The sequence below is a fragment of the Puma concolor genome, chromosome B4, assembly GCF_028749965.1.
Source record: "Puma concolor isolate L17-30 chromosome B4, mPumCon1.1.hap2, whole genome shotgun sequence".
Lineage (NCBI taxonomy): Eukaryota > Metazoa > Chordata > Mammalia > Carnivora > Felidae > Puma > Puma concolor.
The window spans coordinates 38,952,222-38,976,074 of NC_141673.1; the positions used below are offsets into that span (position 1 = coordinate 38,952,222).

The 23,853-nt window shown below is 38.4% G+C and overlaps 1 protein-coding gene across 1 annotated transcript in view; it reads right to left on the reverse strand.

Moving 5' to 3' along the window:
• Positions 1-23,853, reverse strand: part of OTOGL (otogelin like) — a 147,439-nt gene that overhangs the window by 42,202 nt on the left and 81,384 nt on the right. Inside the window, exons 32-34 of the mRNA XM_086712739.1 lie at positions 14,451-14,618; positions 11,787-12,065; positions 9,743-9,860 (exon numbers count right to left, since the gene is read on the reverse strand). Of these exons, the coding sequence (XP_086568865.1) occupies positions 9,743-9,860; positions 11,787-12,065; positions 14,451-14,618 (565 nt within the window). The remainder of the gene's footprint in view (positions 1-9,742; positions 9,861-11,786; positions 12,066-14,450; positions 14,619-23,853) is intronic.

Sequence of the window (23,853 nt, forward strand, 5' to 3'; positions counted from 1 at the left end):
AATTTAAAGAAGCTATGGGCCAAAGACAAGAAGGACCATCTGGAATGCTTTTTATCTAATGAAATGAAGCCAATATAATAAGTGAGGTCACATTTTCCTTCTTGTCCAATTGAGGCTCAGAGTCCAATGTATTCTGATTCAAAGAAAATAAATGTAATCTTTTGTGTACAATCAATTATTTCACTCATACTAGAGAGGATTAATGCAAACATTTTTATAAAAAGCCTTGCCTACCTGCTTCTCAAATACACTAGGAGGTAGTAATAATATTATAAATATTTTTAGACATTTCCAACTGCCACCTCTGTAAAGAATTTGATTTAAAAATACTCATGGACTCTTTCCAATTCAAGATGAAAATGAACTTGGTACTAGGGGTAGGTATTGCCACCAGAGGACACTAATTCATGGAAGAAAATCCAGGCAACACTTTAAAAAACAAGAAAAGCTAATTTCTTGTTTAATATGAGACACATTTAGCCATCTCTTAGATATCTCCCTCACAGATGATTTTTTTACATAAACAGTTTGGCTTCTGTGACCAATTGTTTATTTCATAAAGTAGACTTGAATAATAAAACTTTAAGTGGTATACAATGTTCTTACTCTACTCTAAACTTTGTCAAACAAAAAATAAAAATTAAAGTTACTATATCGCTGAAGAGACTAGGACCAGTTGGTTATCATTAAGTTAAATAAACATCAATTTTGCGTAACTCAATTACTTTGCAATTGTTTTCTGCAAGTCAAAACCACAGCCACTTTCTTAAAATATTTTGCAAAACTCAGTAGCTTATTCCTTTAAAATGTCTTCATGGCTGCACATGGCAGATTCCCCTTTATTTTGTCACACAACTGATAATCTATTCAACTTCTGACTGATAAATTAATGCCTCAGATGCAGACCAGTTCTTGTAATAGGTATATTACATAACAGAAATAACTGTATTTACATATGGGCTCTATGGTATGCTAGTTGGCATCTTTTCTCATAGAAGTTCTCATTTCCACTAGATATTTTTATTTTTAACACTTGCTATGTGCCAGAAAACTGCAATTATCTAGAACAAGGGTGGTGGTTCTGTGGGGGACTTGGCGGAGGGGTGCAGAGCTTTGTTAAATCCCCAGCTCAGTATTTGAATCTCCCTTCAGGGCTGCAAATACAAGGAGGAACAATAATTAGGCACCTTGGTACAGGGAAAAGGGAGGAGTTGAAAGAACAAAGAGATGGCAATAGAGATAAGAAACAGGTTGGCCACAGTGGCTCAGTCAGTAGAGTGCTGACTTTGACCCTGGTCATGATCTCATGGTTCTTGGGTTCGAGCCTCACGTTTGGCTCTGTGCTGATAGCTCAGAGCCTGGAGCCTGCTTCGGATTCTGTGTCTCCCTCTCTCTCTGCCCCTCCCCGCTCATACTCTGTATCTCTCTTTCCCTCAAAATTAAACATATTTTTAAAAAGAAAAGGAATAAAAAGAAAGAAACAGCTTGGCCAGGGCAAAGGTTTATCCTGAGCCTCTTCTCTGTATCATAACTATAACAAAAGAGAAGGTTTGGAATAGCTATAGACCAAACTAAGGAAGCTTTGAGGATCTGGGTTCAACCACCTAGTAGATTGGTCATACCACAAGAAGTAATAAAGTAGCCAAATACACTTCAAAATATAGCCCATTTCCTCCTGAGCCAGGCTGGTCGTGCTCTCCGATCTTTCTTCCTTCCTTCCTTGCCTATGAGCTCCTCACTATGGAGCCCCTGTTGTTTGCCTTCCTCCTGATGACTACTGGAAGAGGCAGGAAATAGGCTGTGAACAGGAGAGGTCCAAGTGAATGCTGAAGATGTCTCCTTTCCAGAAAGAATTGGCTGTTCTGATTTTTAAGAAAGTAAATAGAAATGCTTCCTTCCCTTCTCTCTGCTCCCATTGCACATCATATCCAGGAGAGGTTCAAAACCCTGCCCACTGCCTACAGACTGTGTGATGTAGTGCAAAATGTGTCGCCTCTCTGCGCCTCTGTAGGGTTTTTCCCTGGAAAAGGGGAATAAAGAGATTACCCATTTCACAGCACTCAGCACAGTGTGAGTAACACTATAAAGACCACAATGTGCTAATTGTTGTCCTCATTATTGCTTTGGCCCTCTTTCCACTGTATTGTCATTATCAGCTTTTGTTTCTGTCTTCTTCCTAAAGGCTGTGAAATCCTTGAAAGAGACGCTGTGTCTGAAGGAAACAATAAACAAAACTGAAAGGCAACCAATGGAATGGGAAAGATATTTGCAAATGACATATCAGATAAAGGGTGGTATCCAAAATCTATGAAGAACTTATCAAATTTAACACCCGAAAAACAAATAATCCAGTGAAAAAATGGGCAAAAGACATAAATAGACACTTTTCCAAAGAAGACATCCAGATGACAAACAGACACATGAAAAAATGCTCAACATAAGTCATCATCAGGGATATACAAATCAAAACCACAATGAGATGTCACCTCACAACTGTCAGAATGGCTAACATTAACAACCCAGGAAACAACAGATGTTGGCAGGGATGCGGAGAAAGCGGATCTCTTCTGCACTGCTGGTAGGAATGCAAACTGGTGTAGCCACTCTGGAAATATGGTGGTTCCTCAAAAAATTAAAAATAGAACTACCCTATGACCTAGCAATTGCACTACTAGGTATTTATCTAAGGGATACAGGTATGCTGTTTCAAAGGGGCACATGCGCCCCAATGTTTATATTAGCACTATCAACAATAACCAAAGTATGGAAAGAGCCCAAATGTCCATTGATGGATGAATGGACAAAGAAGATGTGGTATATATATATATACAATGGAGTATTACTCAACAATCAAAAAGAAATCTTGCCATTTGAACTACATGGATGGAACTAGAGGGTATTATGTTAAGTGAAATTATTCAGTCATAGAAAGATATTAAATCCAACAGTATAACCCACAGCCCTAAGTTCAAAATATGTTCAGAATCTTTACATTTTTCATAGCTTCCAGGACTACCAACCTAGTGAAATCCCCTTCATACCTTGTCAGAATTACTGACCAGTTCTGCCCTTGTCCTTCCCTTCTTCAACAGTCACTGCAACAGCCAAGAAGACTTCTTAAACATAAATCAGATCATGTCACTTCTCTGTTAAAAATATACCAGGGTATTGCTCAGAGAAAAAAACAGAGTACTCACAATGGGCCACAGGCCCTGTAAGATTTGCACACCACTATGATTCTCTGGTTTCATCTCCTACCTCTCTCAACTTTGTTCACTGTGCTCCAACTAACTGACTTCTTTGTTTATATTTAAATAAACCAAACAAATTCCTACCCCAGGACTTTGCACTGTTCTCAGATTGAAAGACTCTTTCCCCAGGCATCCACATGGCCAGTTCCCTTACTTCCTTTATATCTCTGACCACACGCTACCTTGTTCATCTGTTTTTCCATGAGCACCCTATGTAAATTAGCAAAGATACATATATGCTTTATGCTCCCTATCTCCCTTACTTTCCTTTATTTCTCTTCATAACACATATCTCCATGTAACAATGTATTATACTACATATTTATATTTTTGTTTGTTTATTCTCTGCCTTAACCCGACAAAACGTAAGCTGCATGAGGGCAGGTACTTTGTCTGCTTTGTTCAGTATTATTCCACAACAGCTAGATTTCCTGGCACATAGCACACCCTCAATAACTATTGCTTGAAGCGCGACTTAGCGTCTGGGAGGTCATAAGTTAACAGCTCTGCTCAGAAAGCGGGAAGGCTGGAGGACAAAGGGAAGGAGAGCTGCTGAGCCCCCGGACGACAGAGCTCAGTTTGGTGGGGAACAAAGGCGCTCGGCAGCGCCATCTCCCCCACCCATCCCCCAGCCAAAATCCCAAAGAGAACCAGTTCCTGCCAGGGAACTTGCTCGCTCCGCGCAAACACCCAACTCTGCGCTTCTGCGGAGCCAAACCTCCGGCAGCAGATCTGACTCCCTCCTGCTGCCACAGGGCCCCTCCTGAAGTGGATCACCTAAGGAGAAGCAAGCTAAGCCTGCCCCTCCTGCCTCCGTGCACCTTGCCTACCCACCCCAGCTAAGACGCCAGATCCCCAGCATCACAAGCCTGGCAGTGTGCAAGTGGCCCAGACAGGCCACCCCACACCACAGTGAATCCCGCCCCTAGGAGAGGGGAAGAGAAGGCACACACCAGTCTGACTGTGGCCCCAGCAGTGGGCTGGGGGCAGACATCAGGTCTGACTGCGGCTCCGCCCACCAACTGCAGTTATACACCACAGCACAGGGGAAGTGCCCTGCAGGTCCTCACCACGCCAGGGACTATCCAAAATGACCAAGCGGAAGAATTCCCCTCAGAAGAATCTCCAGGAAATAACAACAGCTAATGAGCTGATCAAAAAGGATTTAAATAATATAACAGAAAGTGAATTTAGAATAATAGTCATAAAATTAATCGCTGGGCTTGAAAACAGTATAGCTGACAGCAGAGAATCTCTTGCTACAGAGATCAAGGGACTAAGGAACAGTCATGAGGAGCTGAAAAACGCTTTAAACGAAATGCATAACAAAATGGAAACCACCACGGCTCGGATTGAAGAGGCAGAGGAGAGAATAGGTGAACTAGAAGATAAAGTTATGGAAAAAGAGGAAGCTGAGAGAAAGAGAGATAAAAAAATCCAGGAGTATGAGGGGAAAATTAGAGAACTAAGTGATACACTAAAAAGAAATAATCTACGCATAATTGGTATCCCAGAGGAGGAAGAGAGAGGGAAAGGTGCTGAAGGGGTACTTGAAGAAATTATAGCTGAGAACTTCCCTGAACTGGGGAAGGAAAAAGGCATTGAAATCCAAGAGGCACAGAGAACTCCCTTCAGACGGAACTTGAATCGATCTTCTGCACGACATATCATAGTGAAACTGGCAAAATACAAGGATAAAGAGAAAATTCTGAAAGCAGCAAGGGGTAAACGTGCCCTCACATATAAAGGGAGACCTATAAGACTCGTGACTGATCTCTCTTTTGAAACTTGGCAGGCCAGAAAGAATTGGCATGAGATTTTCAGTGTGCTAGACAGAAAAAATATGCAGCCGAGAATCCTTTGTCCAGCAAGTCTGTCATTTAGAATAGAAGGAGAGATAAAGGTCTTCCCAAACAAACAAAAACTGAAGGAATTTGTCACCACTAAACCAGCCCTCCAAGAGATCCTAAGGGGGACCCTGTGAGACAAAGTACCAGAGACATCACTACAAGCATAAAACATACAGACATCACAATGACTCTAAACCCATATCTTTCTATAATAACACTGAATGTAAATGGATTAAATGCGCCAACCAAAAGACATAGGGTATCAGAATGGATAAAAAAACAAGACCCATCTATTTGCTGTCTAAAAGAGACTCATTTTAGATCTGAGGACACCTTTAGATTGAGAGTGAGGGGATGGAGAACTATTTATCATGCTACTGGAAGCCAAAAGAAAGCTGGAGTAGCCATACTTATATCAGACAAACTAGACTTTAAATTAAAGGCTGTAACAAGAGATGAAGAAGGACATTATATAATAGTGACAGGGTCTATCCATCAGGAAGAGCTAACAATTATAAATGTCTATGCGCCGAATACCGGAGCGCCCAAATATATAAAACAATTACTCACAAACACAAGCAACCTTATTGATAAGAATGTGGTAATTGCAGGGGACTTTAACACCCCACTTACAGAAATGGATAGATCATCTAGACACACGGTCAATAAAGAAACAAGGGCCCTGAATGAGACATTGGATCAGATGGACTTGACAGATATATTTAGAACTCTGCATCCCAAAACAACAGAATATACTTTCTTCTCGAGTGCACATGGAACATTCTCCAAGATAGATCATATACTGGGTCACAAAACAGCCCTTCATAAGTTTACAAGAATTGAAATCATACCATGCATACTTTCAGACCACAATGCTATGAAGCTTGAAATCAACCACAGAAAAAAGTCTGGAAAACCTCCAAAAGCATGGAGGTTAAAGAACACCCTACTAACGAATGAGTGGGTCAACCAGGCAATTAGAGAAGAAATCAAAAAATATATGGAAACAAACGAAAATGAAAATACAACAATCCAAACGCTTTGGGACGCAGCGAAGGCAGTCCTGAGAGGAAAATACATTGCAATCCAGGCCTATCTCAAGAAACAAGAAAAATCCCAAATACAAAATCTAACAGCACACCTAAAGGAAATAGAAGCAGAACAGCAAAGGCAGCCTAAACCCAGCAGAAGAAGAGAAATAATAAAGATCAGAGCAGAAATAAACAATATAGAATCTAAAAAAACTGTAGAGCAGATCAACGAAACCAAGAGTTGGTTTTTTGAAAAAATAAACAAAATTGACAAACCTCTAGCCAGGCTTCTCAAAAAGAAAAGGGAGATGACCCAAATAGATAAAATCATGAATGAAAATGGAATTATTACAACCAATCCCTCAGAGATACAAACAATTATCAGGGAATACTATGAAAAATTATATGCCAACAAATTGGACAACCTGGAAGAAATGGACAAATTCCTGAACACACACACTCTTCCAAAACTCAATCAGGAGGAAATAGAAAGCTTGAACAGACCCATAACCAGCGAAGAAATTGAATCGGTTATCAAAAATCTCCCAACAAATAAGAGTCCAGGACCAGATGGCTTCCCAGGGGAGTTCTACCAGACGTTTAAAGCAGAGATAATACCTATCCTTCTCAAGCTATTCCAAGAAATAGAAAGGGAAGGAAAACTTCCAGACTCATTCTATGAAGCCAGTATTACTTTGATTCCTAAACCAGACAGAGACCCAGTAAAAAAAGAGAACTACAGGCCAATATCCCTGATGAATATGGATGCAAAAATTCTCAATAAGATACTAGCAAATCGAATTCAACAGCATATAAAAGGAATTATTCACCATGATCAAGTGGGATTCATTCCTGGGATGCAGGGCTGGTTCAACATTCGCAAATCAATCAACGTGATACATCACATTAACAAAAAAAAAGAGAAAAACCATATGATCCTGTCAATCGATGCAGAAAAGGCCTTTGACAAAATCTAGCACCCTTTCTTAATAAAAACCCTTGAGAAAGTCGGGATAGAAGGAACATACTTAAAGATCATAAAAGCCATTTATGAAAAGCCCACAGCTAACATCATCCTCAACGGGGAAAAACTGAGAGCTTTTTCCCTGAGATCAGGAACATGACAGGGATGCCCACTCTCACCGCTGTTGTTTAACATAGTGCTGGAAGTTCTAGCACAAGCAATCAGACAACAAAAGGAAATCAAAGGCATCAAAATTGGCAAAGATGAAGTCAAGCTTTCGCTCTTTGCAGATGACATGATATTATACATGGAAAATCCGATAGACTCCACCAAAAGTCTACTAGAACTGATACATGAATTCAGCAAAGTGGCAGGATACAAAATCAATGTACAGAAATCAGTTGCATTCTTATACACTAACAATGAAGCAACAGAAAGACAAATAAAGAAACTGATCCCATTCACAATTGCACCAAGAAGCATAAAATACCTAGGAATAAATCTAACCAAAGATGTAAAGGATCTGTATGCTGAAAACTATAGAAAGCTTATGAAGGTAATTGAAGAAGATTTAAAGAAATGGAAAGACATTCCCTGCTCATGGATTGGAAGAATAAATATTGTCAAAATGTCAATACTACCCAAAGCTATCTACACATTCAATGCAATCCCAATCAAAATTGCACCAGCATTCTTCTCGAAACTAGAACAAGCAATCCTAAAATTCATATGGAACCACTAAAGGCCCCGAATAGCCAAAGTAATTTTGAAGAAGAAGACCAAAGCAGGAGGCATCACAATCCCAGACTTTAGCCTCTACTACAAAGCTGTCATCATCAAGACAGCATGGTATTGGCACAAAAACAGACACATAGACCAATGGAATAGAATAGAAACCCCAGAACTAGACCCACAAACGTATGGCCAACTCATCTTTGACAAAGCAGGAAAGAACATCCAATGGAAAAAAGACAGTCTCTTTAACAAATGGTGCTGGGAGAACTGGACAGCAACATGCAGAAGGTTGAAACTAGACCACTTTCTCACACCATTCACAAACAGAAACTCAAAATGGATAAACGACCTGAATGTGAGACAGGAAACCATCAAAACCTTAGAGGAGAAAGCAGGAAAAGGCCTCTCTGACCTCAGCCGTAGCAATCTCTTACTCGACACATCCCCAAAGGCAAGGGAATTAAAAGCAAAAGTGAATTACTGGGACCTTATGAAGATAAAAAGCTTCTGCACAGCAAAGGAAACAACCAACAAAACTAAAAGGCAACCAACGGAATGGGAAAAGATATTTGCAAATGACATATCGGACAAAGGGCTAGTATCCAAAATCTATAAAGAGCTCACCACACTCCACACCCGAAAAGCAAATAACCCAGTGAAGAAATGGGCAGAAAACATGAATAGACACTTCTCTAAAGAAGACATCCGGATGGCCAACAGGCACATGAAAAGATGTTCAGCGTCGCTCCTTATCAGGGAAATACAAATCAAAACCACACTCAGGTATCACCTCACGCCAGTCAGAGTGGCCAAAATGAACAAATCAGGAGACTATAGATGCTGGCGAGGATGTGGAGAAACGGGAACCCTCTTGCACTGTTGGTGGGAATGCAAACTGGTACAGCCGCTCTGGAAAGCAGTGTGGAGGTTCCTCAGAAAATTAAAAATAGACCTCCCCTATGACCCAGCAATAGCACTGCTAGGAATTTATCCAAGGGACACAGGAGTACTGATGCATAGGGGCACTTGTACCCCAATGTTCATAGCAGCACTCTCAACAATAGCCAAATTATGGAAAGAGCCTAAATGTCCATCAACTGATGAATGGATAAAGAAATTGTGGTTTATATACACAATGGAATACTACGTGGCAATGAGAAAAAATGAAATATGGCCTTTTGTAGCAACGTGGATGGAACTGGAGAGTGTGATGCTAAGTGAAATAAGCCATACAGAGAAAGACAGATACCATATGGTTTCACTCTTATGTGGATCCTGAGAAACTTAACAGGAACCCATGGGGGAGGGGAAGGAAAAAAAAAAAAAAAGAGGTTAGAGTGGGAGAGAGCCAAAGCATAAGAGACTGTTGAGAACTCAGAAGAAACTAAGGGTTGATGGGGTGTGGGAGGGAGGAGAGGGTGGGTGATGGGTATTGAGGAGGGCACCTTTTGGGATGAGCACTGGGTGTTGTATGGAAACCAATTTGACAATAAATTTCATATATAAATAAAAAAAAATAACTATTGCTTGAATAAAATGAAATGAATTCCTTAATAATTATAGAACATGCACAAATTGGGGCGCCTGGGTGGCGCAATCGGTTGAGCGTCCGACTTCAGCCAGGTCACGATCTCGCGGTCCGTGAGTTCAAGCCCCGCGTCGGGCTCTGGGCTGATGGCTCAGAGCCTGGAGCCTGTTTCCGATTCTGTGTCTCCCTCTCTCTCTGCCCCTCCCCTGTTCATGCTCTGTCTCTCTCTGTCCCCAAAATAAATAAACGTTGAAAAAAAAAATTAAAAAAAAAAAAGAACATGCACAAATTATTCTTGAGAATTTTTTTGATCTAAAAAATGGGTTGAGATAAGAATCTGCTAATGCTGGAATTTGCTCATTTAATGGTTACTCATGACTTACGGTGGAAGAAATTTACACGCTTGTGCTTCAGGGTCACTACATGTTTTAAAACAGGGAGTGGCACAAGGTTCATATCTCCATTCACACATCCTCCTGTAGGGCACTGCTGCCTGGATTTCTGGGGAAAAATAAAGTTTAGATTGTAAATATTTTAATGTACATCTTAAAAAATAATGATTTATGATAACAAGCCTTCTGGGTTTGACCCGTCCTTGACCATAATGCTCTAGAAAATGCAGGACAAGTGAAAAAGGCATTACAATTGTTTGGTGATCAAAGTGTTTCACGGTTATGTCGAATATCTAAATGTTAGTCTACTTTCCAAAGATTTGAAAAATCCAGGAGTTGGAGAAGGCAGAAAAATTCTGAATCTTTTCCCTTTATATTTAGTGGCTTCTCATTGATCTATATATCATAATAATACCAAAACTTGATTGGAATTTTACTTTTTGCAAAGTAATTTTTATATATTATTCTATTTTATCTTTGCAAGCCTGCTGAGTATTATTTTCATTTCACAAATGAAGAAATTGAGACTCAGCAGGACCAAATGTCCTACCAAGTTAGGAAAACAGCAAGATCAAAGATGTGTTTCCCGATATCAAAACTAAGGAGAGCATTCCACCTTTGTTCCTCTTGTAGAACTTAGAGCATTGCCTTGTACATGGTAAATATTATCTGATGACAAAAATAAATGAATGGGTTTTAATAATACATGCTTACAGTTATAAAATCTCCCTTGATTAAAGAGTTTTCTCTTGCAAATTACTAGTACTCTTCCCTTCCCATATCACAGAATAGTCTGTAAGTAGCAGTCCAAAAGTAACTCTGAAGAAGAACGCTCCATAAAGGAGAAAGTTCAGGGTAGAGGCTATGTTTCTCAAATTCTGGGTACAGAATGCAATTCCAAAGTACAGGTAGGAAAATAAAACTTTTGGGAAGGCATCTATGCATCTAAAATTTAGAATGGCCATTAGAGCTGGGTCACTAGAATTGTGGATCCTGAGAGAGGATTGGTTCCAAGACTAGAGTAGATTCCTAGAGTTTCCTGGTTTTAGGAAGACAACAAAAATCATTTTCTGAGATTCTGATGATGCCATTGGCAGTAGTTGGTCCAAAACTCAGGTGGAGCCACTGGGTCTGATTCTAATGGAGTAGATTTCTAGGTTGGAGGGGAAATAGAGGATCAAAATGTTCCACTTTCAAGGAAACTCAAGTAAAAATATGGTATTGATATGTCAGTGACTCTTTTCCTCATGAGTACAGGAACCCTTTTTAATAGGAAAAAAATTGAAGCTCATCTGAATTTTTAAAATCCAAAGACTATTGAAGTTTACAGAAATTTATCCACAACAGAAAAGGCAGGTGAATTAATGAAAGAAACAAAATGTTAAAATGAAACAGTTTGTTTGGGATAGCCAAAGCATATGTCAAGCTCCTAGGTTTTGAAAACAAATCATGACTTTTAAACACCAGATGAGTCAGTGAAGATTCCTCTCTGCAATTCAGAAAATTCAACGGCTATAAATAGCTATAAAACTGTAATGATTTCTAGAAATAAAATCAGGCTTCCACTGAACAAGAGAAATCTTCCAGAGGTCAGTGGAACCAGATACCCTATTATTCAAAAGACAGAGATAAACATGCCATCTTTATCATTAAGAATCAGGTTATTGAGAAGTTGCCTTCTAGGAAACTAGAGGTAAACCCAAGAGATACAAGTAAGCTCTATTTCCAAAGTTCAGATAGCACTGAAAGTAGTAATTGGAGCCATAATTAAAAGTAACATTATTTAAGGCTGTTGTAAGGAATTTACCAATTAATTTATGTGATATAATAACTCTATAAAGTAGGTTTTATTATTTTCTCCATTCTAATTTCATATAAACTGAAGGACAAAGAGGTTAAGAAACTTACCCAAAGTCATACAATTTGATCTACTTGTACTCCTTTAAGAATGACTTAAAAAATAAAATTTGATAAACATTTTGCCATAACGTAAACTATCTATGGACTCTCCTTTTGAAGATCTCAGGAACCATACCTTCTATGCTGAAGCTACTTGAATGTTTGAATTCTTCAGAATCATCATATTTTGATGCTTTGACACTGGAATCTGTAAGGACGATGAAAAAGCCTTTCTTGCTGTATAACTCAAAAGCACTGTAACCAGGAATCCAGAGCCCCTGATGGTGGAAAAATGTGGCTCTCCGATGAAAGGCCGAATTTGCCTGCCACAGTTCCAAACTAAGACTGTCATCATCGTGGACATAGAGAAAATAGTTTGGCCTCTCAGCAGATTCAAAGGAAACAAGTGCCAATGCTGTAAAACACAGAACAGTGCGTTTGACACCTCACTGGGTTCTCTGAAGAGAGCAGATCATCAACTGAGCATTATAAAATGTATTTATCAACGGGACAAAAACAGAACTGCATAACTGCCATATATAATTAATACCAGTCTCAAAGATTTCAGAAATGAATTATAAGATCTCTAAAAGGAAAATTAGTATCTTAGAGTAATGAATAACAGTGACAGCTCAAAAAAAAAAAAAATCAGTCTTCAATGAGTTCTATTTTTTAAATAATTTCTCATGTCCTTGGGGGGAGGGGAAGACATATCAACTTAGGATCCCAGAATGCACAATTTCATACAAGTAATTCAGTGATTAATTGGACACGTATTTATATTTGCAAGCTTTAACATTTTCAAATGCACAAAATCTATAAATGGCTAAATTGGATGACATAAAAGAAAAGGGAAACAGAACAATTTAGGCATGTCCCTGAACTTCAATATCACTGGGCTGTCAATGCGCAATGTTCTTGCAAGCGATTTTGCTGAATTAAGAAAAACTATTTGCTCAACATTATTGTCTGTTTCCCAATAGATGATCAAATGGCTAACAAACAACTACAAAACACTTGAGAAATGTCATCCCTTTTTTGTTATATGCTTTAGAACTTTTCCTTATATTTGTAAAGTCCATGATATAGAAGCTTTTTGTTTTGTTGTCGTTTTTAAAGTTTATTTATATTTTGAGAGAGAGAGAGAGAAAGTGGGGTAAGGGCAGAGAGAGAGAATCCCAAGCAAGCTTCTCACTGTCAGCAAGCAGCATGACACAGGTCTTGAAATCAGAACTGTGAGATCATGAACGAAGTCGAAATCAAGAGTCAGACATTTAACCAACTGAGCCACCCAGGTGCCCTGATATAAAAAGGTTTAAAATTGAGATTTTCGGGGCGCCTGGGTGGCGCAGTCGGTTAAGCGTCCGACTTCAGCCAGGTCACGATCTCGCGGTCCGGGAGTTCGAGCCCCGCGTCGGGCTCTGGGCTGATGGCTCAGAGCCTGGAGCCTGTTTCCGATTCTGTGTCTCCCTCTCTCTCTGCCCCTCCCCCGTTCATGCTCTGTTTCTCTCTGTCCCACAAATAAATAAACGTTGAAAAAAAAAATTTAAAAAAAAAAAAAAAAAAAAAAAAAAAAAAAAATTGAGATTTTCAGGTTTAATTTCTTAAGCCTTAATTTTTTTAGGTTTTAATTTTTTAGTTTATGTCCATTAGGATTTTTCTATTAAAAACATTATAATCATAAAATGAAGAGCTCTCTCAAGTCTAATAGGTGATACCAAAGGCATTGATTGTATCTTAAAACTTGTAAGTCCCTCTGCTGAGAACTGGGAGATGCAAAAAGGAATAAATGAACTCTGTATCAGAGGAAAAGTATATGACTAACATATAAATTGGAACTGCAGACTGTGATAGGTGTTTTCACAGATTAAAAAGACCTAAGGGAGTTCTTTTTACAAGAAAGAAGCAATTCATTCTAACTAGAAAATCAGAAGATTTCTCAGAATAAATAAAAGTTAGGTTGGATTCATGTAACAAATATTTTCAAAGCTCATACAACACCTCGTGCATGATTCTACATAGGGCTAGTATAACTGATGTAGGCTGAGCATCACCAGATCAGAAAGGGACACTAACCACCAGTTGGAACAGGTGCCAAGTGGATATGACCATTAGTGATCTGCATATGCAAAACAGTAAATGTGGCACCAGGTACCAGGACAGAGAAGGCCATATAAGGGTAACAGGCTGTCTCAATGACCGTCTAGATTCTGATTTATTTTCCTAGTATTTAATTTCTGTGATCAAATAAAAATTTCAAAAATTTCAATCAAGTCTGTGATGGCTACTATGAAAATTTAAGTTGTGTTTTATGTAGGACCCAAAATTTAATTAAATAATTGCCATCCTAATACATATGTATGCCAACAGATAAACAAAGAGAAGATTTTATATACAAAAGAGATAGTTGGTTCATGTACAAGTGTCTTATTTTTTATATTTATTTACTTATTTTTGAGAGAGAGAGAGAGAGAATGAGCACATGAGCAGGGGAGTAGCAGAGAGAGGGAGGGACAGAGAGAATCCCAAGCAGGCTCCACTCTGTCAGTGCAGAGCCCAATGTAGGGCTCAATTTCCCAAACTGTGAGATCGTGACCTGAGCCAAAATCAAGAGTCAAACGCTTAACTGACTGAGGCACCCAGGTGCCCTACCAGTGTCTTATTTCATTTTACTTCCTTTAGGACAGCTTAAAAAATGTCATAAACATATTAGATCCCAAATTATTATTTACTGCATGAATAAATGAAAAAATGTAAAGGGAAAATAAAATTCCTATTTTCAATTGGAAATCATACTTACATGATGCCTTCTCTTTAAAAAGGCCTGGAGTGATCATAAAATTAAAAAACAAGTTGCCATGAATACTACCCCTTCGCAAAGAGAAAATGCTTCTACTGGTCATATTGGCCCCCAGAACAAGGCCACTCTGTCCATAATTTGCCAGCATGTATGGTCCTTCTCCAAGCCCTAGTTCAATACAAATAAGAGAATTATAAATTGGCATAGGAGTTACACATTTTAAGCTGTCATTTCAGTGGAATAAATTTTAATAACAAAGAAATACTCCAAAAATATTGTGCATTTAAATATTTATCTTTAATAAAATAACTGAACTTTTTCAAAAATAATATAATGAATTAGAATATATACATACTTAGATTATGTAATTTAAAATATATATATATACACATGAATGTGCGCATGTATATGTATATGTAAAACAGTGCTCCTTAGAAGATTGGCTTCAGCCTTCTGGATCTCAGTTTTTCTCACCTATATATATGAAGAAGTTTTTCTAGGTAACTTTCCACTCTAATAGCCCATGATTCAAATCAATTCTCAATAAACACAAGCTTATCTCTATTGATGGCCTGGGATTTTGATAGTCTTTTAAAAATCAGCTCTCCCTAATAGGTTGCATTGCATGAAAACAGAATTCACAGACATGCTATACAATGCTTTATTGTGAGGAGAATTACTGATTTTACCAGTGAGGCATATCTACAAAAAAGAAAATAGGATGAAGCTCAACAAAGAAGTCAAAAGTCTTTTTATTTTTATGCTATTGTTTCTCATGCATGTTTTTCTTAAATGGTTACGTATGAAGTAGAAAATATTTACTATAGTAAAAAACTTACTAGTGTAGAATCAAATTTGAAACTCAAACTAATTTTTCTGCAAACCTTATCTTATGAAGAGACATATATATAAATAAGTTCACTGATATTAAAACAAAAATATGAGTTAGGTTTTGAGATGATAAGTTCAGTTTACCTTCAATTCAATCTCAATTTCACTTAAGGTTCTTAATATAATTGAAAGACTATGAAGTTTCTTCTGAATCATCAAAATTAAGTTATATAATTACCAGTTGTATACTTTACATAGGCATATGTATATTTTTTATGCTATAGGTTATGCAAAATGTTAATATATATGTGGTGTTATCATAAAAGATCAATCTAGTCACTATTAGTGAATTTAACTTTCCTTCTTTCCTCTAATGTTTATCTCAAGAAAAATTTTCTTCACCCAAGCCCACTCTTAAGATGGAGGGAAAAAAAAGATCTAAAGAAATCTGAGGGCTGGGTTTTTTCCTCTTTCAGGACTGAAGACAAAGTTTGAGGGAAGGGGAAAGATCATTAGATTAGAGGGTCAAAAGTCTCTGAAGCAAAAAGGAGAACAAAAGACAAACTTTCCATCATAAAAACCCAGAGAAGAAACAAGAGACTCGAGATAAGTTATCTTCCAGTGTTGACCCCTCTACTGACTGGAGACACATCACCACAGAGCAGGTAGGGACCCTTACAAGCCATAAGAAAAAGAATTTCATCAGGAATTTGAACATGTTGAGTAGAGTTGGAAACTTGAAGAAAGTTGCCCCCACTAAGATGGGACTGAGCAGATACAGTGGAGAATCTCTCTATGAACCCAGAGCAATGGACTCCTCACTGCTCTTACAAATACATACCATGCACAGTGTTTCTTTATGAGACCAAATCTACAATAACCAAAGAAAACAATATCATTTTTTAAGTTTACTTATTTTGAGAGAGAGAGAGCGAGAGAGCAAGAGAGAGAGCACACAAATGGGAGAGGAACAAAGAAAGAGAATCTCAAGCAGGCCCCACACTGTCAGCGCAGTGCCTGATGTGGGGCTCAAACCTATGAACTGTGAGATCATGACCTGAGCTGAAATCCAGAGTCAGACACTTAACCTACTGAACCACCCAGGTGCCCCAAGAAAACTGTGTCATTAGTCTCCACTGCCTGCTGGCTCATTTTCTAAGAGAGACAAGAACAACATAAACTTCCAAGATGCAAATGTATTTCAATTTATAAATATGTTGGTTTGTATAAATATGTAAATAATGTACAAATTAGTAGATAAGTATGTAAATTATAATGAGGTACACTTCAAAATAAAGAAGACATATAAAACTACAACTTGAGGGATTGAAGCACCTTCATGGATATTCAACATAATAGGAGAAAGGAAATAGACAACTAAACCAAATCTTTCCCCCACAGCATAGGTCCGTGAAGAGACAATTGACACCTTAGAAATTCATTTGTATAGAAATCAAAAGCTTCTGAATTGTCTCCCAGTTGACTGATATCTTGGGTCTGGATATCATGTCTCCATGCATTTTCACTAGCAATTGAGACAAAATCATTGACTTTATCATTAATTTTCTACGGAGAGAAGTATTCACTTGAAAAAGCAATTCACCTACTAAAAGCAATCATTTTCTGCAGTGATTATTAAAACATAATATTCAGTATATCTTACTAATAAAATCACTCTGAACTTACAACTGTCATAACAATTGTTAGTGGAATATTGAAGTCCTTGCTCAATGACAGCAATAACAACAATAAACTTTTTATGTTTGCTTGTAAATGACCATAAAATGACCATGAAGATATTACATAAAGTCTTTGTGTTAAAGATTATTGAAATAATCACAACTATTAAATCTGAATTCTCCTACTTTTTTTTATTTTCCTCTTAAAGAATCATAATTATTTATTCCTGCATTAGCATGAAATATTAATAAGTATCTTGATAACACAGTGTCCAGTATATAGTAAATAAAGGAAGAAATATATCAGCTGTGAATATCCAAAGAAGAGTAGGTAGGTTTACAATACCTATAAAATTATTTGGGGTGAAACAAACTAAGAATAGTCATTTAAAACAATCTTTTCATGACGCCTATCAACAATCTCAATTCTATATTCCCCTCCAATCATCTATCTTCATCGCATTATTTTTACAAACTCTTACTCTCCTTGGTGGGTTAATACTTTTTCCTATTACTGTGATCAGAGGAAACAGATTCCCCTATCACTCCACTGAGTCAATCAGTGTCTCATGGAGGCTAAATGCCCATGTTTACCCTCTGAATATTACCAATATAGTATTATAGATGACACCAGAAGAACTGGTTTGAAGAATTCTGTAACACATTGGAAAAAACCATCACGAGTAGTGCAGCAGACTTGTCGACAGAAAGCAAAATGTACCAAGTAGCAAAAGGTAGAAATTCAATATTCATAGAAAATTCTGCTTCAGGATCCAAAGGACAGCAGAAGGAATGCCAGAAAGTAAAAAGGCACAGATGGAGATTTTTACAGCAGAACTGTGGGAGGCAGGAATTCTTAAGTGAGGAAGTCACTGGAGCATTTTTTCAAACTGATGTCTGTGTACATTGTGTAGAGCCCATAACAGCGTGTGGTGACCTTTCTGAGATTGGGATGCATTAACCATACACTAGGCAGTGTAGCATGGAGGTCAAGCTCCTTGATTCTGAACTCAGATCGCTTACAAATTCCAGTTTACTACATTTTTAGCTCAGTGACTTTTGGCCAAGTTATTCAACCCCTCTGGCCTTCAGTTTCCTCCTCTGTAAAGTGTTAATAATACCTTACAGGCATATTCTGAAGCTTAAATTATATGATAAAGGTAAAGTAGTTAACACAATAGAAGCTATTGCTATTATTACTGTCATTAATATTAGGGAATCAGTTGCATTTTAAGCATGACATCCAAAGAATTGATGTAGAATGTGTGTGTGTGTGTGTGTGTGTGTGTGTGTGTGTGTGTGTGTGTGTGTAAAATCCTCAACAGGAGATAATTTTGGTTTATATTTTCTTTAACTATCACTGTCTTTTTTTAATGTTGGATTTTTATCTACATCAAACTTCCATGAATGTAACAAAAACCATCAAAAACTAAAATGTCAATTTTCCTTTTAATCCATCATCTCTATTTCTCTAAAATTATCCGGCATTCTTTGGATATTTATAGCTGAAAGATTTCTCCCCAGCTCAGTAAGACACCAAAAATGCCTTTGATTAGTTGCTTGGGGTTTTTGTAATGGCCCAGTTTTCCTATGACTATTTCTCTAATTGATCTCATCATGAGTCCAGAGTTTGTCCAGTCACTGACCCAATGAACACCTTCCTAGATCATTTTGCTTGTTTGAAGCAGGTTTAAGTGGCTATGCCTTCCTCATTAAAAAGGTTTGACAAAAAAGCAGGCTCCAAATCTGCCATCATCTGGCATCTTCACTGAGGCTATAACACTGTCTCTTCTTATATTTATGACTTACTTTTACATAGCACCTCCTCTTAGACTTCTCACTGCAAATTTGGATGCTTTGTGGGCTAGAAGAGATCCATTATTACTATTAAATCAATAAATTATCATTTTGATAATACATAGTTATTTTTGCCTACCATGATGACTAAATAAATTCTTTATATTTTTATCATCCACACTTAGAGTTTGTTTCTTTATTTCTTTTTATTTTAAATGTTTATTTTTATTTTTGAGAGAGAGCACGTGTGCAAGCAGGGGAGGGGCAGAGAGAGAAGGAGACACAGAATCCAAAGCAGGCTCCACACTCTGAACTGTCAGCACAGAGCCCGACGGTGGGCTCAAAATCACAAACTGCAAGATCATGACCTGAGCCATACTTGGATACTTAACTGACTGAGCCACCCAGGTGCCCCTGTTTCCTGTTTCTTTTATTTCTATAACATAATGTTTGAATAATGTTTATATTTATACTTAATGGTAAAATAATGGTATATGTCTTTCATCCTTTTTGCCTAAAAAATTGGCTAACTTTACTACTTCATTCATTCATGTCATACAAAAACCATTTATTGAAGGCCTCCTAAATGCTGAGAATTTAGTTACATGCTCTTTTTATTTTACAGGGAATAAATTTTAATGCAAATACTTAGAAATTTAGATAAATTTTAGAAACTAAAGGCTTTTATTGAGTTATATATCATGAACTATTATTCTCAGACATGTTGTTCAAAAACTTTTAGTCTGAAAAGACATTCCATAGAATATTATACTAATTGTCTTTATTTAAATGTCACATACTGAGCAAGCAGCAAACATGCTGGAGAAGTAGGGGGATCCGTACTTCCCAGCGTCTCTCAAACAAAGAAGCGCTTTGGAAGTCCTTTGAAGCCAAAGGACTTTGTACCCCAAGAGTCTGGGAGGAAAAGAGACTGAGTCTACCAGGGAGAAACTGGGACAACCTGATGGACCATAGGTGGATGACTGCGAACTGGGGGAGATAAAATGGGCCACGTAGGCACAGAGGGGAGGATCCCCTTCTGCGGAGAGACGAATGGAGGAGAGAGCAGCTGGGGAAGCATAGGAGTATTATCTGGACAAGAGAAAAACCTCCAACTGGGACAAAGGGGGATCCCATCTCTAACTGCAGGGCTTTCTTTGGACTGGGGCTGGCTGCCCTGTTCTCACACCTGGGGAGCGGGGAGCCACCTCTGGGTTCAGTGGTAGGTCAGGGGCGCAGTCTGCAGCAGGAGAAACTGGTCCCCTCCCCCGAAGGGCTGTAGCACAGGACATAACCAGCCAGGACCACACATCGGGCAGCATGGAGAGGTGCTTCCCCAGTACCGGGGCGCACAGAGCGGGAGTTTAATTCCCAGCCAAGTGCCAGGGCACAGGAGTCTTGTCTGAGCCCGTGGCATAGTGAGGATGGCTTCAAAGGAGTGATCTGGGACACCAGGTTGTGAAGAAGCGACTGGGGGGGTCGCCATTTTTCTCCCCACCACCACCACCAAGAAGGGGCTCACAGTAGAGGCGGGACCAGCCTACACCAAACCACGCCCCTCTGCTCCTGGTTACTGTGTGTCTACTGGAGCAGGATAGACGCTGTGGAACCAGATGGCCCCTCCTCCAGACCAGCACTGCTGCATTGTCTGGATTAATTTTAGGACGATTCTTGATATATAGATATATTCTCCCTTCCATTTCTCCTTCTTTTTTTTTTTTTTTTTAATTTTTTTTTTCCAACGTTTATTTATTTTTGGGACAGAGAGAGACAGAGCATGAACGGGGGAGGGGCAGAGAGAGAGGGAGACACAGAATCGGAAACAGGCTCCAGGATCTGAGCCATCAGCCCAGAACCCGACGCGGGGCTCAAACTCACCGACCGCGAGATCGTGACCTGGCTGAAGTCGGACGCTTAACCGACTGCGCCACCCAGGCGCCCCTCATTTCTCCTTCTTATCTCTTCCCTCCTCTAGGCTGGTTACTCTGGTTATTAGTTTGTTTAAACAGACATATTTAATCCATTCTCTTGATACATGTTCTACACGTTCTTCTTTACTTTCCTTTCTCTCTCTCTCTCTCTCTCTGGAATAATCAAGCCATATAGCTTAGCTGTCTGGGTAACTGTATCTTTTGTTTCTTTTTCCCCCCCGACTCCTTCCTTATTTTCCTTTCTCTCTCTCTGGATGAAGTCTTTTAGTCTCTCTGCCTAATCAATGCTTATTTTTTCTCCCCCCACCCCCACCCCTGTCATTTCTCTCTTTGTATGTGCTCTTTCACTGGCACCACCTCCACCCTGTCCTTTACTTGTAGGTGGTGTTTCTAGTTTTTTGCTTTTTAATTGTTTTACTTTTTACTTTTTTAATTTTTGTTTGTTTTATTTGTGTGTTTTTGTTTCCTGTTTGTCTGTTTGTTTTCCTTTCCAAGGCTACTTCAGGGAACAAATCAAAGCACACCTGGTAGAGGGTCCAAAACATCACTACGAGTAGGGAAATAAAATAACCAAAGTCACAACAACAGAGAGCAAGTAAACACTCTCCAAAAAACACCTCCTGAAGAGCCAGGCCCTGAAAAGTGTATGACCCTTCTTTAATATAGCAGTGCTCGCAGGTGCAGAGCACATAACAAGCTTTTAAAACTTATAAGGAACAGAAAACTAGCCAAAATGATGAAATGTAAGAATTCTCCTCAAAAGAATTCCAGGAAGAAGTGACAGCTAAAGAATTGATCAAAACAGATGTAAGCAACATAACTGAACAAGAATTTAGAATAATAGTCATAAAATTAATTGCTGGGCTTGAAAAAAGCATAGAAGACACAGAGAATCTATTGCTGCAGAGATCAAGTGACTAAAAAATAGTCATGATGAATTAAAAAATGCTATAAATGAGATGAAAAATAAAATGGAGACAGCCACAGCGTGGATTGAAGGTGCAGAGGGGAGAACAGGTGAATTAGAAGATAAAATTATGGAAAAAGAGGAAGCTGAGAAAAAGAGAGATAAAAAAATCCATGATCAGGAGGGAAGAATTAGAGAACTAAGTGATTTGATCAAACAGAACATTCTCTATATCATAGGAATTCCAGAAGAAGAAGAAGAAGAAGAGAGAAAGGGGCTTAAAGTGTACTTGAACAAATCATAGCTGAGAACCTGCCCAATCTGGGGAAGCAAACAGATGTTGAAATCCAAGAGGCACAGAGAACTCCCTTCAGATATAACTTTAATCGATCTTCTGCACAACATATCTTAGTGAAACTGGCAAAATACAAGGATAAAAAGAGAATTCTGAAAGCAGCTAGGGATAAACAGGCCTTAACATGCAAAAGTAGATACATAAGGGTAGTAGCAGACCTATCTACTGAAACTTGGCAGGCCAGAAAGGAATGACAGGAAATCTTCAATGTGATGAACAGAAAAAATATGCAGCCAAGAACCCATTATCCAGCAAGTGTGTCATTCAGAATAGAAGGAGAAATAAAGGTTTTCCCAAACAAACAAAAACTGAAGGAATTCATCACCACTAAACCAGCCCTACAAGAGATCCTAAGGGGGACTCTGTGAATGAAATGTTGCAAGGACCACAAAGTACCAGAGATACCACTACAAGCATGAAACCTACAGATACCACAATGACTCTAAACCCATATCTTTCAATAATAACACTGAATGTAAATGGACTAAATGCTACAATCAAAATACATAGGGTATCATAATGGATTAAAAAAAAAAAAAAACAAGACTCATCTATTTGCTGTCTACAAGATACTCATTTAGAGCTAATGACCCCTTCAGATGGAAAGTGAGAGGATGGAGAACCATCTATCATGCCACTGGAAGTCAAAAGAAAGCTGGCGTAGCCATACTTATATCAGACAAACTGGACTTTAAAGTCTGTAACAAGAGATGAAGAAGGACATTATATAATAATTACAGGGTCTATCCATCAGGAAGAGCTAACAATAATAAATGTCTATGCAGTGAATTCAGAAGTACCCAAATATATAAAACAATTAATCACAAACATAAGCAATCTTATTGATAAGAATGTGGTGATAGCAGGGGATTTTAATACTCCACTTACAACAATGGACAGAATCTTTAAATAAAGGAACAAGAGCTCTGAATGATACATTGGACCAGATGGACTTGACAGATATATTTAGAACTCTACATCCCAAAGCAGCAGAACATACCTTCTTCTCAAGTCAACATGGAATATTCTCCAAGATAGATCACATACTGGGTCACACAACAGCCCTTAATAAATATGAAAGAATGGAGATCACACCATGCACACTTTCAGATCACAATGCTATGAAACTTGAAATCAACCACAGGAAAAAGTCTGGAAAACCTCCAAAAGCATGTCCCTTAACATCCTTCTAAAGAACAAATGCGTAAACCAGGCAATTAGAGAAGAAATTTAAAAATATATGGAAACAAATGAAAACGAAAATACAACAATCCAAACCTTTTGTGTTGCAGCAAAGGCAGTCCTAAGAGGCAAATACATTGCAATTCAGGCCTATCTCAAGAAATAAGAAAAATCCCAAATACAAAATCTAACAGCACACCTAAAGGAACTAGAAGCAGAATAGCAAAGACACCCCAAACCCAGCAGAAGAAGAGAAATAATAAAGATCAGAGAAGAAATAAACAATATAGAAGCCAGAAAAAAAAAAACAGTAGAGCAGATCAATGAAACCAAAAGTTTGTTTTTTTAAAAAATAAACAAAATCAGGGGCGCCTGGGTGGCGCAGTCGGTTAAGCGTCCGACTTCAGCCAGGTCACGATCTCGCGGTCCGTGAGTTCGAGCCCCGCGTCAGGCTCTGGGCTGATGGCTCAGAGCCTGGAGTCTGTTTCCGATTCTGTGTCTCCCTCTCTCTCTGCCCCTCCCCCGTTCATGCTCTGTCTGTCTCTGTCCCAAAAATAAATAAATGTTGAAAAAAAATAAATTAAAAAAAAATAAAAATAAAAAAAAATAAACAAAATCGATAAACTTATAGCCAGGCTTCTCAAAAAGAAAAGAGAGAGGACCCAAATAGATAAACATCATGCATGAAAATGGATTTATTACAACCAATCCCTCAGAAATA